The sequence below is a fragment of the Sinocyclocheilus rhinocerous genome, unplaced genomic scaffold (genome assembly GCF_001515625.1).
Source record: "Sinocyclocheilus rhinocerous isolate Xijiao unplaced genomic scaffold, SAMN03320098_v1.1 scaffold1219, whole genome shotgun sequence".
Classification (NCBI taxonomy): domain Eukaryota; kingdom Metazoa; phylum Chordata; class Actinopteri; order Cypriniformes; family Cyprinidae; genus Sinocyclocheilus; species Sinocyclocheilus rhinocerous.
Window position 1 is genome coordinate 341,224 of NW_015634012.1, and position 18,035 is coordinate 359,258.

The following is an 18,035-nucleotide window of genomic DNA, read 5'->3' on the forward strand; positions in this document are numbered from 1 at the left end:
ATTTTACTCAAAGGTTCTGTGGAGAACCCACAATAGTTCTTCTATGGCATCAGTGTGAAAACCCTCTTTTGAAACCTTCATTTTTACTAGGAACACAAAGCCAGTTAGTTTCTCGTCAACACAAACTCACCGACATTGGCAGCATGGTCTGAGAAGTGATTATTGTACATGTTATTGGCCAACAGGAAGGCTCCTTTCTCCATGACGTCCAGTAGCATGGTGGCGGTGTGCGCCTGCTCCGTACTGTTCATGTCCTGCCATGACTCTAAAGCTTCGGCACGCAAAAGATTATCCACAGTCTGCACAACCGCCTGCGCACACATGCACAAACAAATACACTTACACTTCATCATAATTACACTCGACGTCAAAGATGAGAAAATATGACTCTCTGTGAATGTCACATCTGTGAATCTTGCGTAACACTTGAAATGTATTTCTACTTAGGAGCAACATCTTATAGGCTATTGTAAATTAGAAGAGTGCTAAAAGAAAGCCTTGGGCAAGATTGCTAGAAGTCTCTTTCTCACTCTCTCTCTCTCACACACACAACGGACACACAACAAACCAGCTGCAGTTAAAATTCATCTGAGGTAGGCATATGCAATAAAAAATATGGATGGCACTTTCTATGATGCCTGTATATGTTATGCATTATGGATGCAGTCATAATGCCATTCAGTAATGCATTATATGTTTTCATTAAAAGTAACCACCAATATAATATATTATAATACTTCATGGTACTATGTTAAAAGACATCATAAAATCAAAACGAGAGTTTAATTTTAATATATATATTTAAAATGTAATTTATTCCTGCGATGGCAAAGTTTATTACGCCACTCTTCAGCGTCACATGCCACCTTTATAAATTATTGTAAAATGCTGGTTTAGCACTCAAATACCATTTATTATTATTAATTATAACTGACTTTTTTCAGTATTCTTTGATAAATAGAAAGTTGAAAAGAACAGCATTTATTTGAAATTCAAATCTTTAGTTACATTTTCTTTACTGACAAGTTTGATCAATTTAAATCATCCTTGCTAAATTAAAGTATTAATTTCTTTAAAAACTTACTGACCCCAAACTTCTGAACGGTAGTGTATGTGAATTTAAAATGTACAGTCTCTTAACGGCCAAAAATATAGATGACTAGTGTCGCACCACATATTTTGCCTAATCAATTTTTTTTTTATCAAGAGTGAGAAACAATACCACTTACAATCAACTAAAAAGTAGCAAATCATGGTTTGTTGATGTTGATGAGCAAAACAGAAGTATTACCCAATACTACTGTACATATTTTATTTGTTTCTTTGCAGTATTTTAGTCTAGTGGCCCTTCAGGGCGAGCACGGAACGGCTCAAATGTATTATAAGGAAATTCTGAGTTTAATTTAATATCTTTATAATGCATTTTATATACAGGCTTCCCAGAAAGTTAAAAAATGCTCATAGTTGAGCGTGGGATAGGAATCAAGCATCGGTATGTGTGTGCAGTGACACAGAGGATAAGAAGAGATACAAGAGGTGAAGTGTGTCTGTGAACTCATAAAGATAACACTGCACAATACCTGAACATAAGCCCGGCAGGTCCTCTCTCTCTTCTGCCACTGCAAGACAGAATGAAACAGCTTTCAGATACACACACATTCATGCAGTTGAGTCTTGCAGATTCAATCCGATTTTAAGTTAATTTCGAATGCAACTTACAAAAAAATACTACTTCTTCTTCTACTACTACTACTAATATGCATCTATTATAATTAATTTGTATGCTTAAAAAAATGGCATTAAATATTCTCGCAGAACTCATCCAGCTCTTTTTCATCCATCAAAAATCCATGATGATCGCTATATATATATATATATATATATACACACACACACAATATATATATATATACTTAAGACAATATACACATATACAGTGTAAATTTTAAAAGTATGTATATGTATGCATGTGTTCAAACGCATCTTACAAAATAATTACATTTACATTTAGTCATTTAGCAACATGTAGACAAATGTACAATTAATCATATCAAAATTTAACTTTTTTTATACTAACCTTTTCATTATTAATTTACTAAATGTTTTCAGTTTATTATTAATATCATTATTTTATTTCCATTTGTAACATCTCAAAAAAATGAGCTACTAAAACATTAAAAGGGGGGAAAAATTGTAACCGCTCAGAAAACAGGTATATGCACACCCTGCATTCATGTGATTCATGTCAAGGCTGTGAGTTTAGAGGGTATTCCTGTGCACACTGATGTGGCAGCAAACAAAACATGAAGGGTTTGTTTAAAGGGCAAATGTATGTGAGTGTGAGTGTGTGTTTGTGCATGCGTGCATGTGTCACCTTATTGTAGTTCCTGGCTGCCGATTCCTTATTCCCGGGTCTGAGTGCTTGCAGCTGTGCATCTAATATATCCAATAGCTGCTCGATGAGTCTGACAGAGGAACTGACATCACCGGCGTGAATGTGGCCCTGCGTGTGGTTCACCAGCTCAGCGGCGATGTTTGCAGCATTCTCTCCGCTTTTTATCTACACAGTGAATACACACACACACACATACACAGTCTGGTCTATAAAGCTCAATCCCCTGCCGTGCGCTGTGGGGGTGTGAGCTGGGGGTTTCTGGGTTTATGCTGCTAGACGCACAGACAAAAGACAGCAAATCTTTAATGACTCTCTAAATCAAGCTATTACAAAAAAACAAAAAGGGAAAAACGAAAGCGTGAAACATGATAAAATTACTCACTTGATTTGAAAGCAGACACATAGCCTGTAATTGCCCTGAAGCAAATGTGTCACTTAATGTTTAGAAAAAGAAAAAGAAAAAGAAACATTCCATTGTGTTTAAGGTACTCAAAGGTACATCTAAGTATGCTATGGTACAACCACTCTTTGTGGTGTTCAAAAAACATGCTATTATAATAGTTTGCCAAAGACAACAGCACAAACTTAATACCATGGTACTCTGCAACTGAACATTTTAATTTAATGTGACTCTTGAATTTTTTACCTTTGAATAATGCCATTTATTTACTTAGGCCTTTTACAGTTGACATTTCTCTTTTGAGTTCTTAATTATGTTCTGTAAAGACAGAGTTGAGTAATTTACAATAGTGACAACCACATTTATATCAAATCTGCATAATGTGTATAGAACTAATAAAGAAAACATGTGGCAGTTTCCTAAAAACTGCAGCATGATAATACATCTGTAATTGCTATCATTACTTTGGTCAACAATAGCCCCAACAACGGGGTTAAACTGTTTCCAACCATGTTTGTCGTTTGAGAAGTCGTTGCTGTGTTGATCTCTCCATGTCAATCATCACAACTTACAGGTAGGGTAGGTGATTTCGGAGAGGCTAGCAATAGCAGGCTAGCTTTGAAAGCATAAGATCTCACCTCCCCTGCAAATCACTCTCCAAAGCCACACCTCCTCCAAAACACATGACCACGCACAGGCAGACCAGAGGCTAACCAGCGACACGATGAGAGATGGTTGAATACAACACTGTCAGATTACCTCATGTCTCATTCACCAGTGAGAAAACATTACAGTACAAAGCGCATAATATTACAACAATAACGCCTTTCATTCTCACTCGGTCTGTACTAACGTAATGGAACATGCTGATGATGTATCATGTCTGCGCGAACAGGGTGTGCAGAGGTATGCAAATACATAAGTTGACAGGCAGGTAGGACAGCCTATCATAATCCTCGGACCATTTAGGAAACATTTTCTTAGCTTCAGTTCTATTTTAGTATTATTTATATACTACTATATTTTTTATAATATTTTTTATTCGCTTTTATTGTTATATTTTTATTATATATTTAATTTTAGCTTGTTTTTTGCTTTTCAAATATCGTCGCCTTGGAATTATAAGGTTCTATCTGACATTTTTGTCAAAATTGAGTTATTCACATATTCTTATTCTGTGACAACTTATTTACATTATGTGAGTGTTTTTTTTTTTTAGAAAACAAAAAGGTTCTATCTACAAAGTCGAACTCTAACTTGGTTCTAAAAGGTTCTAACTGTGCGCCAATCAGCACTTCGAATGCACACAAGAGGACCAATCAGGATCAACTTTCTTTAAATAAATTGAATCTTTAAGCACGAAAGATTAAATGTTAAATATTTTAAATGTCTTGAAGAAGAGATAATAAAAATTATTAAAGAATGTCTGTTTTCTGAATTTTTTTTTTTTTGTAAAAAGTGAAGAGGGTCGCGAGCTACCGGAGGTAGGCTTATGTAATACTGTAAGTGTATTTTTTCTGCGCAACAATAATTAAATATCTGATGACTCAAAAGCAATTCACCTTTATTCCTCAGAGTGTCACTGTTTCATAAAAAATGACGACGTGATGTTTCACTCATAATTACCACAGGCATAAAACAAAATATCATCGGCAAAAATTGAACTGACTTGAATGGCCTTGCTGCAGAGCAATTACTGTATGCAATGAAATATAAGTGTCACAGTCATTTGATGGTGGATGTGGCGAATAGCGATCAAAATGTTGTTTTTGAAGACGTTGAAAACGATAGTTTTGAGAATATGGTTGAGATCGCGAATATGACCCAGATGCTGAATAAGTGCGATCTGACTATGACAGTGATGGTAAAATTATCTGCTCAAATTGAACCCTTCCAAGTTTAAAAAGGTAACGGAATATGCTTTATTTTATTCCTTTGTAATTGTTATTAAAATATCAGGAGAGTTTTACATTATTGCAGCAGTTAGAGATCCACCCGTGTTCCGGGTCGATATAACTTAGACCCGATATGTAATGATTGGTGCAACATTCATGCATTTAAGGGTTAAACAACTTTGCTAAAGCATTGTGTTTTCTTGAAGTTTAAAGTCTTAAAATGTCTTACATTTTACATTATTAAAGCAAATGGTCAACTATTTAATTGATGAAGTCTTAATTACAACAATAAATGTTAACATGTTATCTCGGCCAAACTGATCTCTAGAGAGACAGATCCCAAAGTCCTGGTCAGATGTATTACAGTAGCTGCTTAAACTGTTCCTGCAATGATGTGTTTCATTACCCACCATATTCCTGCATAAAATTAACATCTGCACTGGACAAAATATTTAGCATTGCCTTTTATGCTTTACTTGAACAAGAAAAAAAATTATATGTTCTAAAAATATGAAATAAATTTCATAAAAAGCATTCAATTTACCTTTCTCATACATATCAACACATTGTTACAACACTAATTTTATGTTTTAAAACAAATTATAAGTAAACTGTTTGTATTTCTTGAAAATTGTTGCTTCAATTAATGTTTTGCAAGATAGAACCTTATAATTCCAAGCGGAAAATTACTTTTTAGAATTAGAAGGTTCTATCTGCATTTGACCTGTTCCAAAAATCCGCATTTACAAATTTGAGAGGATTTTGATATTGTACATTTAAAATACATTTGGGGTCTCTGTCATTTTCATGTATGAAAGAGACTTGTTCCCCATATCACTTTTGCTATATTGAATGTAAAATCTTTGAAGCTCAATATCTCGAAATCACTCAAAATGCAGATAGAACCTTATAATTCCAAGGCGGCGATATTATTATTTAGATTTTTTTTTTCAGTTTTAGTTTTTATTTTCAGTTAGTAATTTTAACTTAAACTTATAAATTATTTCTGTTAGTTGCCAAGGCAACATTTCTAATTGTCATTTAGTTCAAGTTTTTCATCTAATATATACATTTTATTTGATTTCGGTTTTATTTCAATTAGCAAACATTTTTTTTAATGATTGATAATTAAGGATAATAACCCTGCTCTTCATATCCTGCATATTCTTTCCAATGATGTTAGGTTTGAGTGGCTGAAGTTTATTTTAACAAGTCTCTGATCATTCCAGTCTGATCTTAACAGTCTAAGCTGGACTGTGTTGTGAATCTGTCTCAATGTTTTTGAGTCTGTTATTGGAATAAAGCAGGGGTAGGCAAGTTCGGTCCTAGAGAGCCGCAGTCCTGCAGTTTATAAAGGTCTTAAAGTCACAGGAGTCCACTTATTCTGAAGGATCAAAGAGAGGGTGACTAAAAAAAAAGAAAATAATTTTTAACTGCTTTTGTGGTGCAAAAATCCGACGACAGGGGGGAAAAATGCAAAAAAAAAAAAAAAAATATGATGCCTAAAAACTTTGTAAAATTAAAAAGTTTTGTAATATGTGAAAATCAGAACAAACTGTCCTTGATGTGTACGCTCAGTGTGACTTTCACCCAAGATGCTTTTAAACACTCGCTTAGAAATAGATAGAATAGAGAGATTTTGTTCCAAATCATTGTCAAAAGAATGACCTGCGTGCGGTAATGTGAGCTGAGGCCGGAATGATAATAGCTGAGATAGCAAACAGAGGAGGACAGGGAACGGGGGGTCAGAGCAAGTAAAAAGCAACTTTTTAGTGGCCTCACCTTCTGGGCCACCTGGTTGACCCACGGCGAGGTGCAGTTACTTAGATCAGGGCCACGAGGATTCCATAGCACAGGAGAGGACAGACACTGAAAGGACGCAATGCCTGAAAACAGAAGACGAGATGTTAGGAGGGAGAGAGAGAGAGAGAGAGAGAGAGAGAGAGACCTTGGGTTTTAAAATCATCTATATTATACACACACACACACTACCAGTCAGCATAAAAACCACAAGCTTATGCTGATAATTATCATTGGGTCTACATATAAATCTTTTCAAACTATTTTTTTTATTTATGTCACACTACTGCGTTGATATACACACATGAACATGATGATGAAGATAGGCAGTCTTTACTAAATAAGGTAAATCCAAACAGAGGGAAGGCTTGCAACACGTAACATCGACGAGACCCGACAACAACAAACAGAAAGAGACCAGCTAAAATACACCAGCAGACAAGGCTAATTAATGACACTCACCTGAACAGAATGACACAATTAAGTCAATGAACGGAAGTGGTGCAAAAGAAAAACAAAGTCTAAACGGAATGATACGGTGAAAATTTAAATGGGTCTACATATATATATTTCAAATCTATTTATTTATTTATTGTGGAAAAAATTGATAAGTTACAGTGGCAAGTTAAGGAAAAACACAGAACAAATGTCCAGACTATCTGTAAACTTTAATACTCTTTAAGAACCATCCCAGGATGCACCTCATTAAGGTGGCTGAGAATAACTAATGCTGTAATCAAGGCGAAGTGAGGCGACACTGAAGAAGCACAAATTAAGACAGTCCTGATTTATTTCTCCTTTTTCTGGGGGCACTACATAATTTCCATGTCTCCATTTCTGTATTTCATAGTTTTCATGTTTTTTACCCGAGTTTTAATATTTTCATAAAAAAATAATAAAGAGAGAGTTGACAAAACTTTTGACTGATAGAGTATAAAAAAGTCAGAATCAGTTAATTAATTATTCATTAAAATAAAACAAAATACAACAAAATAAAAAGTCAAAACAAAAAGTGAAAAGTGAATTGAAAACAATTTTTTTTTATTTTGATTCTGTGGAGGCACTGTCTCCCTTACCTCCTTGGAGAAAAATAAATTACTGACATATACATACAAACACAAGTACACAAACAAATTCATAGCAAATCTACCAAAAAACAACATAGTTTATTCTCAACTCAGTGCTAGAGAATAAGAAAGAAAGAACAGGGCTGCTCAGAGCTTCCCTGTGAAAGCTTCCACGAAACACACTTTTTTTCTGTGGAAATGAATTTGCTGACACATGAACGCCATCGCACACTCTTACACACACTTGTGTAAGATAACACACCAGGCATGGCCATCCCATCAGCGCCTCCGAACGCTGAGAAAACACCTCGAGGGAGACACCTTCTGCCACTCCTCATTTTCAGTTAAGTTGGGCTGTTTAGTTAGCCGAGTTCACAGAGAGGACAGCATGCTGGGATCCAAAAAAAAATGTTGACATCTGTAAACTGTCTAGTGGCTAATTTTTTGCAGGGCTAACCCATGCTGAGTTTGAAGATCACTCCTTCATTTGCAAAGTACTGCCTTTTAACTATGACTCCCAAGAGGACCTGCCAGCTGGAAAGAATATAGAGATGAGGAGGAAAAGGAAGCAAGGTCTCCAAACTAAGAAATGGGTGTGTACACATAAATGTGTACATAAACCCAGTAATATACACAACACCGGTAGACCAAACACAACATGCAATTCTATGAAAAGCTGTCTCAACAAACATTGTGTGACCTTTATGTCATAAACATCACGCACCCTTCCTTCCTGTAAAGTTGTGATTCCTTCTACCAATACATCATGTTGTAATCAAGCGCAACAGACTAAAATGTCAAGCAGCACTGACAAAATTCGCAATAATGTTTACACCCCGGTAGATATCTGTGCAGCTATCAGCCGACAGGAATTTTCTTTATTGAATTTCCAGCAAAAATAGGTATATTGTGATATATACTGTTACTGTGATGTAAAATGACTCATACCATGAGGATTTTAGTCGTACAACCCATCCCTTGTGTCAAGCGATAAATTGTTTCTCTGCTACGGCAATCAGAGTTCTTGAATTTGCAAGTTGCGATTTTGATTTCTCCAGTCAAAATCATAATTTCAAAATGTCTATAATAATAATAATTTTATTAAACAGTCACCCCATCATCATCACTCACCCAGTGATCCTTTAGGGCAAGGCCTGTCTACAGTCTCCCCCCTCTGGGTGGCAGGCCATTGCACCCCTCGGGCTACTCTGGCTTCACACACTTGGAGCTCAGGGCCCTGTGGTGGGACGCGCAGGGGTCTGCGAGTCACCGGCACAGTGGCGGTGATAGGTCGCAGATCTGGTGCCTTGTTGATGGCCCCTATCGGGTGAGCAGTTGGGGGCAGAGGTCGCATGGTTGAGGGGATGGAGCTGGAAGTGACAGGTCTTGCTGCGGTGGTGGTGCTGCTGCTCATCTGAGTGGTGATGAGTGGACCTGCGAGCAAGAGAGAAGGACAGACAGGAATGCAAAGAAAATTGAAACCAAGGCAACAAGCGTGTAAGAGGCAGAGAAGCAGATTCAGAACACCTACAGAGTCGACGAGAATGTCGGCGGATGTTTGACAAAGAAAAAAAAGAAGACAAAATAGAAGAAAGGAAAACCTAAACGTTTGATGTGTATTGCAAAAGGAATATGAGAAAGTTGGTAAGAAGATAACTAAAGCAGCAGGAGCATTTGCTAGTCTTTAATGCATGACTATACGTTCCCACAGACCCCCTGAGAACTGGATAGAGCGAAATACAGGAGGAGAAAAAAAGAGAGAGAAAGACAGACAGAGAATGTTCATGGCAAGAAGATGAGAATGAATAATTGATTAGAAATCTTTTTCTGATCTGACAAAACGGTAATGACCACTGCTAATTAAACCATAAAGACAATGTATTGAAGAAACAGAGGGGAACACTAACTAAACGTTGACACTTAACAGATCAAACTGTCTGTTAGCCTCCGCCTCCCGCTAAGCTCGCTCTTTCTCTGTCACTTACCAGCAGTGGGATCTGGTGGGCCAAACTCTAGGGGGTAGCGCAGCACATTGTAGTTATTCCAGACATAAAGTTGATTGTCTCGTGGGTTGTAATCCACAGAGGACACATACTGGTAGGGGTTGGGGAAGGGGATGTGGACAGGATCTTCCCGTGCTCTGTTGGTGTTGTACGCATACAGCACCAGATCTCCACCCGCTTCGCTGTCGTCGTCTTGGTAAACAGAGCGGACAGCATATAGAACACCACATGCCATGAAAGCATTGGACGCCAGTCGCTTATCAAAGCTAGTCTCCCAGGTTCCCTCGAAGCGCAGGGTGTAGGGGTTAACCTAAAAGATAGCAAGAGAAAAGGGTTCGGATTTTGTTTGTGTTCATATTATACAACAAAATAGAACTTGATTACTCCACAGTTCTGGAAAATGGAGCTCCTTAAAATGTAACTGAAATTCCGATCCAATCTCAGCTGAAATCCAATAGCTTTAAATTGCACTATTCAGTGACACTGACCTGGCTGACCACCAGTCGTCCATTGTTGGCCTCCGTAGCGTAGATGACCCATAAACCGTTTTCATCCACCGCAAGGTCAATATCGGACTTGCCACCCCAGCGGTATGGTGAGGTGTCATGATAGTTGGCATTATTGACTATGGCTTCTCCACTTTTTATACGTGTGCGCAAGTCATATTTAACAATGTTGCGTGTGCGTTCCTTGTTGTAAAAAACAGCACCATCATATACAACAAAGCCTGTTCCATCCACACGATTTGGCAGCCTGTGGGAGAATAGTGATACGTGAGATGACTTGCTATAAATGTAACTCTCAATAATTTCTGTTACATTTTAGACAGATTATGATCTGAAACTAAATCAGGATTCTACACTCTAATATACATGCCAAGGAATGATACCTAGATGATACCTCAGTATGCTAATTTGAAAAATCTTTCATTTAACATCAAGAAGAAACTCAAGAACCCTACTTAAGAACTCAATAATCATATAAAAAAGCTGTTAAATCTAAGTTTTGAAAAAAATCATTATTTTGTAGATCGTACACAGCGATGGTTACTGGTTCTAGACCCAAGCTGTGGTCCTCACTCACTTGTAAGTGGTCGTGGCTCGATTCTGTTTGAAGTCTTCCCATGAAGCATACTCGTACAGCATATCCGTGCGGTATGGAGTCCAGGGCATGACGTAAAGACGGTCACCAGACTGCAGGGGATCCTTACACCATGCCCCCGACTGATGCTCCGCCTCTTGCAGCAAACTTGCTGCCTGCACCCTTAATAGAGTCCCAGGACATACAAAGACTGGAGATATGAGAGAGAGAAAAAAAGAGAAAGAGAAAGAGAAATAGAGGGAGAGATGAAATAACAAGGAGGGGACAGCAAGAATGCACAGAATGATTGTGTGATAGGGTTAAAAAGAGGAGAATTTGATGGGGAGACAAATGGAGAGATGGAGGATAAAGAAAGAAGGGGAATTGGTGGGAGGCCATGAGGGATGATAATATAAAAGAGATTGAGGCAGCAAGAAAGAGGAAGAGAGAGGGAGAGAGAAATGGGAGAGAGGACATGAGATAAATGACCATTCTTCTAATGAAAGAGTGTTAATGTTCATTAGTCAAGTATCTGCACACTGGACTAGAGGCTGGTGAGAGGAGATGACAAAACCCTGGCTTCTGGTGCTCATATATTGCTGAGAATCATTTTTTAAACCCTGCCCCACTTCAACTTCCCTGCTGGAAAATCACCAGCTTCTGATGCTAGCTGATTTTACAGTGTTTCTAGATTGACTGATCATTCATGGTCATTAAGTGGTCTGAGCTGGCCTAGATGGTTTGTCAGCTGGACTTCTAGCTGGTGTACCTGGTTTCAAGCATCTTGGTCAAGTTGATCAGAGCTGGTAGACCACTTTGGAATTGCAGCAAGTCAGTTACCCTATTCTACAAACCAGCCGGGAAACAAGGTTTTGATGCTAAGTGATTTCAAATTGTTCAAGCTGGACCAAGTTGGTCATTAGCTGGTCAAAACGGGTCTAGATGTTCAGCACAGTGTTTCCCAACCCTAGTCTTAGTATCTCCGACAGTCTCCCTTATCTAACACACCCATTTTAGGTCTTGGAGTCTGTGCTAACAAGATGATGAATTGAATCAGGTGTATTGGACTACAGAGACCTACAAAATGTGCAGTGTAAGGGGTAGCCCAGGAACAGAGTTGGGAAATAGTGCTTTAGCAAAGGCACCATCACCCTGATGGATCTGGTTTCAACTTGGAAGATCATCTTGGACAAGCAAGTTAGACATGGTAGACCAGGGGTGTAAAACTCAGTTCCTGGAGGGCCACAGGCCTACAGAGTTTAGCTTCAACCCTAATTAAATGCATGTGATCCAGCTAATCAAGTCCTTCAGGCTTATTTGAAAACTACATGGTATGTCTGTTGGAGCAGGGTTGGAACTAAACTCTGCAGAGCTATGGCCCTCCAGGAACTGAGTTTTGCACCCCTGTGGTAGAACATTTTATTTCGGCAACAAAGCAGCTTGACCATCTTGGCTGGCATGGCACTGAATTTCCAGCAGGGTTTTCTTACATCAACGGCCCTGTCCCAAATGGTACCTGCTGTCCTCCTTTGAGTATACACATATGGGCTGTTGGGTAATAGTCCACTGGTAAGTCCACACAAGTGCATGCAGGCTCTGCAAATATATGCATCGAGGGAACCTAGCTACCACAAAGGGAGCATTAATGAAGACCATTTTAAATTACCAATGGGATACCCTATTATTTCTAGGAAACTCATGAGGACCACAATACCACAAGTCCATATTAAGTGTGCCATTTGAGACAAGGTCTCTATATAAAGTTGGTATTTTTTCCACCACAAAGCACTGCTGTAATGTCAAAATGTGTTTTGTGTGTTTAATGTTGAATAATGACGGATGTTATGATGCCAGTCATGTACGAAAACAACTGCAGTGCTCAACTTTTATCTGCTAGGTGTACTTATACACACTCATACACACACCAATCTCTATCGCTGTACTCTGAAGGAGGTCGTTCACCTGGGATTGGTGTGAATTAGCTGGCTGACGCACTTTCTCACTCCCAGACTGAGAGGGCATGGGGACCTGAGAGAATATATCTACTGCTGGGGGGTATGGGAAAAGGGAGCTGGAGGTGTCTATGGAAAGAGAAAGCAGACATCATCAGCACTATGCTGTCACAGGGGACAGCTGTGAGCATGTGCGGATGGTGAGAACATCTCAGGGGGAAAAATAAGCTAGTGGGATTTTCCTGCCATGGGCTATGCCAATACTTACTGCTGCTACATACAGACACATATACGCCCAAAAATGAGTGAAGCCAAACTCAAAGGCTTTTTGTATTTAATAAATGATACACCAGCACACAGAAACACACATCCATGAACACCATATTAGTGATAATTGTTATAAATTTGTTGATAGTTATAGAAATCCCTTCAGGTAAAGATAAATAAGTTATGAATCTATCCATTGCTAGATCAGTGCTTCCCAACCCTGTTCCTAAACATGAACCGATAGCACACATTTCAGTCTCCCTAATCCATGTCAGGTCTTAAAGTCTCTAAAGAGCTGATAAGTTGAACTTAGTGTGTTTGATTAGGAACAGTTTGAAAATGTGTACTGTTGGTGTGCCTCCATGAACAGGTTGTGAAACACTGGTTTAGATAGCTAGTCAAGATAGATGTGGTTAATTAGCTGAACTGCCAGTTGGAAGACCTGGTTTAGCCCTGGCAGACTATATTCGTCAAGATGATAAACGGCCTTCAATCTTAGGTGGGCAAGCTGGCAAAATTCTGCTGCTAAACAGTATTACTATGCTTATCCTCTCACCAGCACAAACCAACATAACCCAGCTTACTTTGGGCAGCAAAGTGGTTTAAATTCCACTGTCTTTCTATAGGTTTGTTTATGAGAGACAGTCTGACAATTTCTCAACAAGTACAGAGGCAATCCTCTTACATACTCATTTAGACTACTTATATCATTTGTCACAGAAAAATGATGGAGAGGAATAAACAAATCTCCCATCATGCAACGACAAACACCATCTCTGAACTAAAGAATATTAATAGACTCAAAGAACAGGGAAGCAGTGCAACACACTGTATTGACCTGTTCTATATGGGTGACCCATAAAACAAAGAATGAGCACCCTGAGTTTTAAAAGAAATTGGGACAAACGCAACACACCACCAGACACACACGAGCACACGCTTTCCCCAAACAGTCATATGTACGTTCACTGAACAGAACAGGCTAGGACGGGTCGTTCCTATAGAGCGTGAGACCGTGGAGGAAGTAATGTTTGAGCCTCGCACCCTGGGCTGAAAACTCCATACCGTGCCACAGGGTTAAAGCTTTCTTTATTCAGTATTAATGCAAGGGGCTGTAATCTAGGTTACACATAGAAAAGCTCCCGGAAGCCTGTCCAAGTGTCTGATCAACTACATGGAGGGCAATATAAGCAGCTCACCCACAAACACACACACACACGCTGCACCGACCCCAGCCGCTTCGCTGTCAACGCTCAAGCGATTGCTGTCCACAAACAGCTCAGAGTGCCCTAAATTAGATAAAGACTATGGCTTTCTCTCTCAAAGTCTTTGCAGACTAGAGCTCTCTATTTCTTGATGCTATTAGGGATGTAAGGAAAGGGCTTATTATAGTGAATATGATAATTACAGAGGCTCAAGATAGGAATGAGTATGTGTGGGACTTTTCAGTCCACAGAAACACACACTCCCACTCACACAGTGTGACCTGGGAGAATTCATTAAACCTGACCTGTGCTCTCTGGCAGCTCAGTTCCCTACTGTGTACTGGGCTCTGGCTTTCTAAAACAAGAATTTTTATAACACAGTCCTACCAAACTATTGGAAAAATGGCCAACATACAGAGTACAATTATCCTTGTCAATCTACACCAGGCTGAGGTCACTAAACCGCTCTCACCTCGATATCTTGTGGTGTTCACTGCAAAAACAATGTCCTGGTAAGTCACACTTACCCAGGACTGAAACCAACTCCCTACTGTTTTTAAACCCTGAGTAAGAAGTGAATTAGCACCTCCACCTCTATGAAACACTAAACAACTGGGCTGGGCTTCTGTGTGCTTCCATTCATAGTGCTAATGAGATTTTTATCACTCAAATATTTACCTATACACAGAAATTTCATTTGAATTTTACTTGTTTTCAGTTGCTATTATTGTTCCCTTTAACTACCCTCAGGATAGAAACATCACAAAAGACATCTCTTGTGTCTCACTTGTGTCTACTAGAAAGCAATTCGATTAAATGGAATTCAAATTCAAGTATTTCTTAACCAATATCTCAAAGTTATCCACATTCTTTTTTAACTTTATACTGATACTGTTTATGAACAATTGTCTCATTTAAGTCTGTTTGTTTCTACTAAGGAATTCTAGGAGAAACATCTAAAAGAAAATTGATTCATAACTGAAGCAAAAATGGACAGTTAAATATCTAAATAAAAAACCTGAAACTTCTGTCACCATTTATTCACCCTCATGTCATTCAAAAAAACCCCCATAAAATTCTCAAAATATCTTCTTTAATTTTACACAGATGAAAGTAAGTTATACAGTTTTGGAACTACAGTATCCCTATCCCAGTTTCAGTTTTAGGTAAACTATATCCCTAACTAGTCTCCTTAGCTATATGAAAAAGTGACCTCTCAGAAATAAAACGTTCCTCTGTCTGCCAGATCAGACATAGAAATCAGGTACAAAGTCAGTATCAACTCAAATATTTCTCAATACTGCCGCTTACAATTTTAGTAGAAACATTTAAGACAAGTTGACATAAATCAGAGAACTTAAGTATACTGAGGCATGAAAAAACAACAACAACAACCTTTGAGTAAATGTTCCTCTGGGAATACAGAAAAGTCTGCGATTAAAAATCAGATATATGATCTCAACATGAACAACAAAAAATTCTAAGCTAAGTGTTTCACATTAATGTCACATATCTAAACATTGTCTCAAAAGTTCTTTGTGAAACTAAGGAGAAGCATCGGAGGCAATGCTACTGTCACATTACTCAGAAATCTCCTCAGCACTCTGAGCAGGATGGCCAGTCTCTGATATATGAATTTTTTAACTCATAAATAATGAATCACAGTCTTTATAGACAATATTTGAGACTTAAAAAGAAAGAAAGAAAGAAAATGAGGGTGAAAAGCAGCTCTGGCCAAGGCAGAATCTACAAGTGAAGGAGAAAAATGTACTACATCCACTACTGCGTGTAGTCATGTGTGTGTGTGTGTGTGAGAGAGAGTCAGGGCTCCTCCAGGCCTTCCCGCCGTGGCGTCTAACTGTCTGGCCTCACTGCTGAGAACATGCTGCTTAATTGAATCCTACACCTGTTACTGGCAGGTACAAAGTGCTGCCAACAGGGGGCAGAGCTCTGTGTGGCACTGGGCATCCTCTTCAAAGCTGAATGGGTCATTGTGTGCATATTTACGTCAGCGAGTGTGTTAAGCATGTGAATGAGCGTCAGTGTGTTTTTAAGAGAGAGAGACAGATGTAGACAGAAAGGTAGGTGTAAAATACTGCCGTTTTGTGCATCTGAATGCGAGCGAGAAAGAGAGAAAGACAGTTAAAGGTTGTAGGAAGTGTTGCTGTGTGCTTGGAAGCAGAGAGAGGGATGAAAAAAGCGAGGGTCAAAGGTTATTCCTGTGAAATGAGAATTAGGATTGAGTTAATCTGATAAAGACTAGAAGGGCTCCCAGTTTGTGTCCTGGACAGCAAGGGGTTAGCAGCAAGACAGAAACATGTGCTACGTTTATTCCACGTACACATACACGCAAACACACACAGATACACGCCTCAATAACATCCACATCCTTCAAAAACACACACTGTATCCAAATTCACAGGCTTACTGTGCAAAAAGCCTACCTATATTTCAACACTCATAATCATAATTCCAGGACACACAAATGTTGCTTCTCCTATCATAACAAGGACTTTCCATAGGTGTAATGATTTTAAAACTGAGCTAATGATATTTTCTCTCCCCTGACCCTCATAGAAAACATTTAGCATTTTAATTTTTTTATGAAATATTGTTTATTATGTGTATTTAGCTATCTGAATCATTAGGACAGTTGGGATGTCCTCGTAATGTAGGCTTAGTGACCTGAAACCTGAATAGGCGTACATCATGAGGACATTGTTGATCCCATAAGTACTTCAAACCAGTACATTGCTAAACAGTTGCTAGGGTGTTCGGCTTAGTTCAACTAAAATGAATATTCTGTCATCATTCACTCCCCCTCAAGCTGTTCCAAACCTGTATGACTGACTTTCTTTTGTAGAACACAAATAAGTGTCTTTATGGACATACAATGAAAGTCAATGAGGTCCTTTTTTTCCAAGTATATTCCTTTGTGTTCTGCAGTAGAAAGGAAATTGTAAGGGTTTGGAACAACATATGAGTGGGAGTAAATGATGACAGCAAATGGTTAGGCTTTTCTGGTCCCTAAAAATAGCTTGGGTTCTTATCTAGTCTATGTGACAATTTTGCCTGATTTAATGTCCCTTTTTTAATATTTTACTTATTTATGATTTTTTGTGCCAATTTTACATATTTTCATCACTAGTAAAAAAATAAGTAACATAAAATATGTCTTAATAAAACCTACTTTTTATTTATTTTAATAATAGCACACCTCTGTTTAACAAGTTGCAGTTTAATGTTTCATACATATCTATGGGTTTTTGCTTGTAATTTTGCTTCAAAAATAAAAAAGTTATTTTGCACATTATTTTTAAATAATTTCTATTTATTTCTGGAAAAAAATAAAAATAAATTAGGTTTAAAGGAATAGTTCCCCCCCCTCCCCACGCACACACACACACACACACACGCACGCACGCACACACACAGTCTACTATCTCTCTTATGCCGAGTTCACACTGCACGATTTTAGCCCGATTTTTCACTCGCCGACAGGTTTTGCGAAATCGTCGTCAAATGCCCGAAATCGGAGGCACGTTCACGCGAGTGACAATCACACAGTGTGAATCATTAAAGACGCGATCTGAGGGAATCGCCGATGCCTGTGAAATATTTGGCATGCTAAATATCTGGAGCTGTTGGCGATTCACTATCACGCTGTGTGAAATGAGTTCTGACTGAAAATCACATCGGCGATGACCTACCAATGTCTTTGAAAATCGTGCAGTGTGAACTCGGCATTACTGCCCAGTCCAGCGGCTGCCCAGGTCATGTGACAATGTGTGTGTGTGAATTATACTTGATATGTTGCCCTGTTTTAGAAGGATAGTTCATCCACAAATGAAAATTCTGTCATCATTTATTCACATTCATGTCAAAAACAGTGGTGTTGTCTTTCACTAAAACTAAAATTATATAATATTATATGTATATATATATATATTTTTTTTTTTTTTTTTTTTTTT

General features: G+C 38.4%; 1 protein-coding gene across 1 annotated transcript in view; it reads right to left on the bottom strand.

Annotated features, from left to right (window-relative positions):
- Positions 1-104: 104 nt before the first annotated feature.
- The window catches only part of LOC107744977 (adhesion G protein-coupled receptor L1-like), a 22,849-nt gene continuing 4,918 nt past the window's right edge, over positions 105-18,035 (bottom strand). The window contains exons 2-9 of the mRNA XM_016558811.1: positions 10,644-10,851; positions 10,049-10,313; positions 9,543-9,870; positions 8,689-8,991; positions 6,473-6,576; positions 2,375-2,560; positions 1,581-1,619; positions 105-311 (exon numbers count right to left, since the gene is read on the bottom strand). Coding sequence (XP_016414297.1) covers positions 105-311; positions 1,581-1,619; positions 2,375-2,560; positions 6,473-6,576; positions 8,689-8,991; positions 9,543-9,870; positions 10,049-10,313; positions 10,644-10,732 — 1,521 coding nt within the window. The 5' untranslated portion in view covers positions 10,733-10,851. The remainder of the gene's footprint in view (positions 312-1,580; positions 1,620-2,374; positions 2,561-6,472; positions 6,577-8,688; positions 8,992-9,542; positions 9,871-10,048; positions 10,314-10,643; positions 10,852-18,035) is intronic.